This window comes from Tauraco erythrolophus, chromosome 8, assembly GCF_009769465.1.
Source record: "Tauraco erythrolophus isolate bTauEry1 chromosome 8, bTauEry1.pri, whole genome shotgun sequence".
NCBI classification, from domain to species: Eukaryota; Metazoa; Chordata; class Aves; order Musophagiformes; family Musophagidae; genus Tauraco; species Tauraco erythrolophus.
The window spans coordinates 32,248,859-32,259,535 of NC_141472.1; the positions used below are offsets into that span (position 1 = coordinate 32,248,859).

A 10,677-nucleotide genomic window follows, 5' to 3' on the forward strand; every position below is an offset into this window, starting at 1 on the left:
AATATTCTCTGTAGAATGATTTATCTCAGTGCTGGATCCTGCAAACACATCCTCTGTAAATTCAAAGTTTGGTGCTCCTGGTTAATAGAAAGAACACATACTTTTTCTCTTTACCTATAAAATCCTCATTATTGTATTATCTACTTAAATATCCAACTGAGTTCCACCACATTTTTAACCACGAGGATTTCTCCTTTCACCCCTCCCCAGTTACACAGACGGTTAGACTTATTTGGCAATTAAAATCAAGGTTTATTTACCCATTCCACCAGAGCAAGGTTAGACCCAGTGCCTTATCATGTAGTCTTAAAGATTTTGCTAATTTATTTTAATCCACTTAAACTTTTGAAGCACAGATAATGGAAAACAGACAAGAAATCTCTTACACTTTCCCAATTAAGAGACAAGAGTTTTCTCCTTGGTGAAGAACAGTAAAGCTTTCTAGAAGAACCCTGAAAGGTCAGCAAGGAAACCTTTAACTACTTTCTTCCTGGAAACCCTATCTCAAAGGTCACAAAACCACAACTAAATTGCCTTTAGCGAAGAACCTAACTAGAGACACATTGCAAGGTACTTAATTGCCTTTAGTGAAGAATGTAACTGGAGATGCATTGCAAAGCCTTAAATGGGAACCAAAATCAATATTTCAACATTTCAGAGGAAACCATTTTTAGCCAGGAGATTGAGCAGCTGATGATGCTGGCACACTGAGCTTAACACACCAGCCTGGGGTAAATCCAGAAATAATGGTGGTACCAATAAAATGATCTAACTGTCGTGTGGGTAAGTGGACAGACTGGACAGACAGCAATTTAGGAGTTCATGTATGGTCGTGAAAGATCCAACTGGGATAAGGATAACAGACAATCCCTGCTGCGAAAAAACAGTAAAAGGATTTCCCATTGCAACCCAAAGCCATCCTCTCACATTCTTAAGACCTTGTCAAGTTAAATGCCCAGATGAAAGACATGAAAACTACTAGCAGAGGTGATAAATACATAACAAAACCAAACCAAAACCAAAACAAACAAAAAGGCAGCCACACCCTGCAATTTTAAACCAATTTACTTCTCTTGCATTCATGTCCAAATTCTCTACTACTTTTCACTTATTAAGTGCCTGGATCCAGTCAGCCGGTGAGGTATATAAGCATTACTGAATCCAGTTAGAGAAAAGGAAACTGAAACACAGTCTCAGTGTGGCACAAGGTTACAGGGAGCTTGCAGCAGAATCGAAAATGGAGATTCTTAGACCAGCAGTCCCAAAACTGCCTGAACTAAGCGACTGCTGTGAAACCTTAGAGTTAAAACACTGTAAAGCATCAAAAGGAATACAATTCATCAGGCCACTTGCACTAGCCTGTGGAAAACAGCACAGACTAAACCATCATCCATAACAACACCAGGAAGGACTTCAAAATGGATCATTCTACTGGAACTTGAAACAGGAATAGCAGCTCTTACCTTCAAAAGCAATTGTGGGGTGTTCTTTCCTGACACACTGCTGATGTTCAGCTTCAGAGTATTCAGGTACATTCTGTGATGCTGAGAGATGAAAAGCAAGAAGAAAAAGGCTTGGCAATGACAGGGAAATGGCCTTTAATCTTGAAACAACCATGACTGAAGGGCGGCTGCAGATCTAGCTTCCAAAGTAGGCCCAGGGAGGATACCTGCAATACAAATAATTCCACTTTCAGAAAGACGAATGCTTATCCAGAGCGTGTAACATGGGTAGAGAGGGGTGGAGGTTCCCCCTTCACCCCATCTCACTTGTGCTAAGTACACAAGATAATATTCCACAAACAGCATCTAAAAAAAAAATAATCCAATTGACAACTGTATTTGGGCTTCTAACTTCAAAGAGAGTGAAGCACACAGCTCCTTATATATATAGCTCTGTGTACCTTTGGGGTGTACGTCCTTACACAGTAGCCGGTGTGCAATGGCCAGTGCTGACAACATGAAATCTCAAATACTCCAGATGTAAATGTGTCCCCCAGTGTGGACACCTCGCTCCTCAGTTTCATGATGTGTTTGTGTTTAAATGTCACGTTACATTCAAGAGATCGCTAAGGAAAGGCCAACATCAGTCATCACCAGAACACATATGCAATTAATACTGTTCTAATAGGAGATCTATACATTTTACCACTGCTGTTTTAAATGTCTTGAAACAAGAAAAGCCAATTAAAAGGTGTTGCCAGGAAAGTGCTAATTAAGGTAACATAAAAATTGAAAGAGTCTAACGGGGAGAATGGTGAGAAGTGAGTCAATTGCCTGCATTAACACGGGATGCTATAGCTCTCAGTCACAAGAGCTGAGGCACAGCTAAAGAGGAGAACAACTCACTCTTGGGCTAGAAGAGGGGAAAGTCACACCTTTTCTACGTGAGCAGTTTTTAACAATAGCACCAGAAAAGATATAGCTCTAAAAACTCCTCTGGGCCTACCAGGCCTGCGGCAGGGGATGGAGGATTAATTAGCCCATGCCACAAGCTCCCCAAGATGCTGCTGCAGCTTAGGAAAATCTGCATTGCCAAATTTAATCTTACTGATGTGCATATGTAACTTTGTTCAACTATTGCAAACACCTGTTTTTAATGAAATGAAGTCTCCTACTCTTAAATCTTATCTAGCGATAAAGCTGATTCTGGTTAAATTCACACATAACAAGATTTTCAGTTCTTGCAAGTGTAGTGATTCATAAAGGTAGTATAACAGTCAACACCTGCAGTGCCTGGTATTTTTGTTCAGAGTCTCCAAAACACCTTCAGTGAGCTGAAGTGGCCAGGCTGGTGACTGGTAACGAGGCACTGATACGCAACGACAGGCTGACCGCATGGAGCAAACTCCAATATGGGGGACAATATTGCAAGATCAAGGAGCTGGAAGTTCTTAAAGGTTTTTGGGCATCACAGAAGCAACAAGGGACTATGTACAGCAGCAATGGGAGACAGCTGGTTTGAAAGATGGATCCTATGTTTTATTCTTATCTGTATTTCTCTGTGATTTTAAACACTGGCATAAAAATGAGTTGCCAGCACATCCATTATGTGTGTCCTCAGCAACAGCTACATATCATTGACTGAAATAGCATTGGCATTCAGGATTTGGGGTAGTTGGTTCCCTAACTAGTGTGAGTGAGAGATTACAGCATTTCACATTTTTTCCAGCCCCAAATACATGCAGATTTTATGCAAGGATGTATAAAATCCCTTTCCAGTTCTCCAAAGGAGGTTCTACAGCACTTCACTACAGAGGTTTTTTTTTTAAACACAGCAAATATCATGTTAAATTAAAAAATGAGACTGGCAGAAGTAAGAGATGTGAAATCATTCAAAGCTAAGGCCAGCACAGCATTTAGTCATTAAGCACAAGCATACTGCAGGGTGTAGACAACTGGGTACTGTGGCATCTCAGATGATGGAGATGTTGTGCAAGTCATGCTGTAATGAAAATTATTTATGATGAAGGATCAGATTATATTTTCAGCCATTGCTTTAAATGATCATTTTTTTTCAGTGCAGATCAGAAGTAAAACACAGCACAGAGATGTGAACCCCAGGAAGATGCATCTTGTTTAGCTCTTAGATTCACTGAAAGTCCCAGAAGAGACAAGCCAAACTTAGATAGCTGATGGTTGTTGTGGGAAACGCGCAAGAGGCAAAAGGACAACTTCACTGTCAGATATCCTTGCTGGAAACTGGAAGAGACAGTCATGGAAATCTAACTTTATGCTTGTTCTACTCCTCCCAGTGTAGCCATTACTGGCTAATTCTAGAAATAAGGTACTAAGCTAGATAGACTTTTGGTCTGGGCCATTTTCACATACTAAGCACCCAAACAATGATCTCAAGCTAGTGAAAAAAATTCTCAAATCAAAGACACACGGTAGGGTTCCATGCTCCTCTAAGGCCCTATGTGGTCTAGAACCAGCAAATGAGTAAATTCAAGTTTCACACTCATCAGGGTCATGAAATGATAAAAAGTTGCATACAGTAAAGCTTCATCACATCCCACAGCCTATTCTGTGCCAAAGCAGAGTACATTTACTAGTGTTTTGTCTGGACTAGTTGTAAAATGTGCCAAGTAGCTGGATTTCTGCCACTTTCCCTGGGAGATTTTACCACAGTCCAAGAGACTTCAATGTTCCTTAGAAAGCTGTAACCAGTATTTGGGGTAAAGTTCCATATTCTTTTTCCTTATTCATAGAAACACAGAATCACAGAGTGGTTGGAAGGGACCTTAAAGATCATCTAGTTCCAACTCCACTGCCACAGGCAGGGACAGCTTCCACTACACCAGGTTGCTCAAAGCCTCATCCAACCTCGTCTTGAACACTTCCAGGGATGGGGTGTCCACAGCTTCTCTGGGCAACCTGTTTCAGTGCCTCACCACCCTCAGAGTGAAGAATTTCACTGGGAATCATTGTCACAGGGACATCCAAAGTGTGTATGAAAATAATGGTTTCAAACTTCATGTGAAGTGGAAAGTAATATATGACCAAACAAAGATGAAAAAGAAGCATTATAAAAAACTTTTATCCTTCTCTGTGTACCCTATCTCCTACATCTGACTGCATCCATCAAATGCGTGGAGTGCTCATGTGCTGGAAAGTTGAACAAAATCAGTGTCACGTGCAGCCCTGAATTGGTGTCTACCGGAGTCAGAGTCAAGGAGTAAATGCCAGCTTGATCAAGGGCAACAGAAGCCAGAGCCCTAGAGCACCAGCTGAACAATATTCAGACAGTGGACAGCATTGCAAAAGGTCACTCCTTCAACCTGCCCCTTCCCAGGCTGCCTTGCTCATTTTTTTCTCAATATTTTAAGAGATTCTAACTCAGTAATTGCTATTCCCAGCTGCTCCAATTTTATTTCTGAAAAAAATATGCTTTGACTACAAAGCAGTGCCATGTGCAAGAGGTGGTCAATTGTATGCCAAGAGCAAACTAGCAACTGCCTAGGACAGTCCAGCAGCTAATTACGAAGTGTAAATGTTTTAATTCTACTGGAGATGGGCAAACCAAAGCATCCAATTTTGTCCAAGCTGCAGATTTTCACTGTGAGGTCTGGAGTATGACCAGTGCTTAGGACCAGTCCTTATCCAGACTGCACTAAAACACTGCACATCCTAAGCACAGCCCAGGCTAGCAGTGGTTTGCACTGCTGGAACTTGTGCTACTGTTAAGCCGTTTAGATACAGTTAAATGCTATAAAAAGAGCTGTTCTGATTAGACACTTTGCTCAAAATGGCTTAGGGCTCAAGAAATCAGCTGTCAAGGTTTCAGTGCAGATGAGAGACAAGAGCTCAAATCCCTGGGTAAACTCAAATCTCAGACAGGACATACCATTTCAATTCTTCATTTGCTCATCTTGATGTATCTTTACCACCTTAACTACTTCCCCCCCTACAATGCAGACACATTAAAAAAAAAAAAAAAAGGATGAAAACGTCCAGTAAGATTATCTGTCCAAGGTTATCTGTCCATTCCCTCAGGAAAACCTGTTCTCTTCTCCTCTGCACAGTCCCAAGGCCCAGTGATGGGGCATCTCTCTCCCCTCTCCTACTCTGCCCAGTGAAACCCTCTGGCCCTCTGCCAAAATAAGGTCAACAAATTCAGGCTCCATTGGATCCGGTGAAATATGTTGCAGACACAGGTATTTTGTAGAGCACCACTTCTGCCACCATGTTCTTGTCTCTTAAATCAGGCGCTCTCAGCTCACGGTCCTCCTGGACGGCAGTGGCAGCAGCAGGGGATGGGCAAAAAGCTGCTCCCTCCGGGTAAAGCAGGAGCTCTGCCCGCTCCGTGCACCCCCGAAAACGAGATTTGCAACTGCGGCACCCCTGTGAGCGCAAACCCACTGCCGCGTGCCCATTTCTCACCCAGCCCCTTTCACAGCAGCCCGACAGGGACGGTTCTGCTCTGCCTCGTGGCTTCGCCCCTCGCACAAGCGCAGCATTCAGGGGATCACCCACAGTCCCTCCCTTATTCATTCTCGGGGCATGAGTCTTTTCCAACTCGCCCTGTATTGTATCATTGTAACTCCATTGATTTCACAGGAACTAATCCTGATTTACAGAGGGTAACTCAGATCAGGCTCCCTTTGACTAAAGCTCCACGTCTGAAAGAAAAATACCTTCAATCAATCTTCAGGGCTTTAAAACAAAGCGCACTTTAAAAATGGCTGTACCAGGAATTCATATCCTGCTTTCCTCTGACTGTAACTATCATTTTGACTTAATAAAACGTGACAGTAAAGTTTAAGGATAAAAGAAAATGCTTCATCTTTCATTTTACAGAAAAGAGATGCCTTTAAAAAAGACTGAAAAAGGAACTTCCTGTAAAAGCATTAATTCTTCTGTTCAGGATCTTTTGCGATTTGCACAGTTATGAATGGGATACCAGAGGGAAGAAGAGCAATGGAAAGAGGTGGATGTTAAAGTATTCAAAAAAGTACTGCAAGAATAAAGGAAATAAATATAAACATTATAAAGCAAGACAACTCAGCAATGCGGCTATGACAGGCTGGCACAGGCAACTCTGCCCTAGAAAACTCCAAGGCCAACAAAACCATGGTCCTTTATTCATGTGCTGCTCCTTGCCCTCCCCTCCCACCCTCACCAGCTGGAATTCGTCCCACCAGCCTGGCTCCAAGGGCCGTTTCACACTATCGAAGAAAAGGCACAACTTTTCCCTCTGCCCCAGCCACATCCGTACACTCAGACCTCAGCCGTGCCTGCGCTGGGGAGACGGATCTGTCTCACAGCCGAAGCACGGCACGCTGCGCTTGCATGTCCACACGTCAGATCTCACGTGCACCCTTAGACTGGGCTCCTGCATAACAAAGTTTTCTCATTTATTTACTTTTAAGACAAACATACGGGAATGGTCAAACAACTGATCACATAAGAATCTGCAAAGAGATCTTGTTTTGCTTTAATTAAATCTCCCTACAGTCTCCTGAAGAATCGGCGAGCTCACCTCTAACTTCACAAGGGCTTACACGCTGCAGCTCTTGTTCTGGCTGGGTTTTGCAGTGCTCTTGTGTGCCCACCTCGCTCAGGGCTTCCCATGGCCTCCGCTACAGCAGTACCTAAAAGCCTCACACCGAACTCACTTTCACAACACCCCAGGGAGACAGAACCACATTTTCATGCCTACAATCCAAGGGTTATCCTTTAAAAAAACCCTACAATTCAGCAGCAGGGTGGATTGCAAGAGCGCGCAGGTAATACGCTCTCCTGCAGCAAAGCAGAAGCTCGAGCTCTGTGCTAAGCGCTGGGCACTCTCCCCGCTCCTGCCTTGCACAGTCGGCAAGGCACCAGTTGCAGTATCACAGTAGGCTTTATATCAGGAGTAAACAATTGAGATCTCATAACACAGGTCGATTTATTGCAACCTTTCTGTTATCTATATAAATAATTCAGGCAACTCTTTGCAAAGGAGAGATCAGTTTAACCTAATACACTGTTAGGTTCATGGCTCGTGAAGCCTGTAGTGGAAGAGAATAGTAATGGTCTATAGTCTGATCTTGTAAGGACCACATCCCACAAAACACTGACAGTGCACTTTGGGGCATGTTATTTCTAGAGCACTTTCTGACTGCTGTTCAAACCCACCCAGGACTGGTCAAGGTCCCAGACCAAATCCACAAAATGTAATGGGATGCTCTCGCTCAGATCGGGTAGCAGAGACAAAACTCTTAATAACAGCTTGGTGCAAAACGAATCGGTCGGTGTCAGTCCACTTCTTTACGGACTGGTGTATGCCCTCGATGAGCCATCACCAGCCATCACTTGGTTACTTGGCCTCAGTAGCACAGTCAATGGCTGCATGGTCCTGGAAACTGAGCTGTTTCCTCACCTTTAGAGGAGGCCCTCCAGAACAGGATGCTATTACAGAAAGCTCCCATTAAATAAAGCTGATTCAACAATAAAAGCTTGTGTAACAGAGCAAAATATACTGTACTGCTGGGTTCCTGCCAAACACAGTGGGCATAAATAAATATGTGCTCTGCTGACACTCAGACCTGCTTTTGGATAGCGCTAACCTGACCACACATTGAGTGCGTCCCCAAGTGCTCCAAGAGGCTCTCCCCAAAGGGCTCTAGATCTATTTTTACTGGTTACACATAATATAAAGACATGAGAAGTTTTGTTAGTGTTTGTTTGGGGTATGAATTTAGCATTTGTGAAAAGGTGCCTTGGAGTCTGAAGGCTTACACCCATTTATTTCCCTGGTGGTGTGCCTCCAATGTTCTCTAGAAGACTGTCTCTACAGAAGGGATGAAAAGACCTTCTATTTCCTGGTCACAGAATGGCCCCTCTGAAAGGCTGTCAACAGAGATGTCAAAGTGGAGGTATTTTTGGTAATTCTGGGACCTGGAGTGACTATGGAATTATTTTTCATGTGCTCCATCTGTGAAACACAGAGATGAAGGCAGAGACTAACACAACAGCAGAACACGAGGGATGCTATGGTATTTAGCACGACTGCAATTTAGACACGAAGTTTACTGCAGCCTATACTAGACATCAGGAGCTCCTGGCTCCTAATCAAAGTCTATGGATGACCCATCAAAAGGAGAGGATGAATGAGTGTAACACTCCCCAAGACAGGAGCCATCCCAGAGCTCACGGGACAGCAGCAACACAGCAAGAATAACTATTCCAGAGGCCCTGCCTGCAGCAGGGGAGGGTGCCCAGGGCTCGGCACCCCTTGCAGTGCCTTTCTCGCTGTACGTGATGTAGAGTCCTCTGCACGGGTGCTGCAAATCCAAGGTGCCAGATGTGCTGTTTACATGCAGATCAGCTATGTAATGCAACTACAGCAGTCCAGATGTGCTGTTTACATGCAGATCAGCTATGTCATGCAACTACAGCAGATTCAGCATCAGACTTACTGCAAATAGTCACCTGGTTGCAAGGGCTCTTTCTGGCTTGAGGTTTGGTACTCAAGCTCATAGCTCCGTGCCTTAAGCCTGCAGCTGTTGTAGAAACATCAATGCAGCACTTTTTCTTCAAGTTGCTCCCCTGCACAAATGATTCGTAAATCTGCAGCACAGCAGAGCCACAGCCCCTAACACCGCACCACGCAGCCAGTGTCATTCCAACACTCCCCGGTGCCTGACAGTCTGGAGACATTTATTTGCAGGGATTTCCAGAGGTGTGGTGCTCCTGCTCACACATCTCCTCACTTCAGCTGTGGGGCAACTGAGGCATGACACAACTCTGTGACTCAGTCACTGGTAACGACAGCTCATTTTTGATAGAAACAGAAAGAAAAGTAAACTCCTCCTGACTCTTTTGGTACGGGGCTTTCTTTTGTCTCACAGTTTAATATGAAAACCATCAATGTTCTTGAATTTTTGACTTTTAGAGTACTAACCGTTGTTCTATTGACACTAGTTTTTTATTCATCTCTAATTAGAGGGTCCACTGGAGGCACCTCATGGGATTTTTAGTAAGGAAGTTTGTGGCAACAGTTCCAAATTGTATCAGACCTAACATGCGTTGGTAACTTGCAAAGTTTCTCTCTTCAACACTGTGAGGGAAAGCCAGGGACAACCGCAGTCCCCAGATTGCGTCAAGCAGATAAGCAATCCTGATAAACTATGTAGCAGTCACTAGGGTGACCCTGTGACCACACAGTTGGGAAAACAGTAAGAAGATGAAATTTAAAAAAAAAACCACAACACTTAATTCTCCTTTGACCTGAAGCAATCTCAGAATTGAAGTCTCCAGCAGATGAAAACTGAGCCATGAAATCATCACACCAATCAACCTCCTGCCTGAGAGTCAGCCATAACATATGGGCTTCACTTTCCCTAGAGCCTTGTTTTTCCAGTTTAAAGACTCCAGCGTGAGCTCCAGGGCCACAGCTCCTGCCACCCACCCCCATTCTGCTCCATCCCACAAACCTCCTGCACCACTCACGCAGCCCCATGCGCCGGGGTCCAAGGCAGTTGCTGCACGTCACAAACCCATCTCATCCCTCCCAGCAGCTCCTTCCTCTATTGCAGGATAAGAAGAACTTTTTCTTTTAATGCTTGCCCATGCAGGAGAGAGACACCACAGTTTGTTTGTTTTTGTCAAAGATTTGTGATTATCCAGTGCCACATAACACATACTCATGGTTTAATTGTAACCCCAGGAGAATAAGCATAAAGCATCGTTGTAGCACAACTCCAAGTTTCAGCCTGCTTGGAAACAAGAATATGTTTCACTGCAGCATCTTCCTGGCACTGCACAGCATCATTTATCATAAGGAAACCTTTGGCTAGAAGGCATTCAAACAGCCTACATATGCTCCAGATCTGAACAGACAAAATAATAATTGTCATCCAGACTCCTTTTTCTTCTGCCATGCCCAGATTTTCTCATATTTATTGCAACAGCAGTTACCTGTTGGGCTCTGTTAACTCTTCCCCTTGTTGGAGCAGCTGGGCTGCTTTGGTCTGCCCTGACTCTCGTGCTGCACCTGGGATACTGTGCAACGAGAGAGGAGAATGGCTCTTCCCAGAGCTACCCAGCTGCAGAACAGCTCTGAAGGGAAGCAGTGCAGAAAATATACAGCTCACAAATGACAGGTTATTACCGATTGCTGCATGTAAACAAAAAGGGACTGATTCTTCATCCGCTGAAACCAAAAGTGACATCAATTTTCCCCTGAAAAATG

At 43.9% G+C, this 10,677-nt stretch overlaps 1 protein-coding gene across 3 annotated transcripts in view; it reads right to left on the reverse strand.

Annotated features, from left to right (window-relative positions):
- SEMA5B (semaphorin 5B) overlaps window positions 1-1,617 on the reverse strand; it is a 134,907-nt gene extending 133,290 nt beyond the window's left edge. For all 3 annotated transcript variants that reach the window (XM_086615346.1, XM_086615345.1, XM_086615344.1), the window contains exon 1: window positions 1,464-1,617. In XM_086615346.1, the coding sequence (XP_086471472.1) occupies window positions 1,464-1,617 (154 nt within the window). The remainder of the gene's footprint in view (window positions 1-1,463) is intronic.
- Between the last annotated feature and the right edge of the window lie 9,060 nt (window positions 1,618-10,677).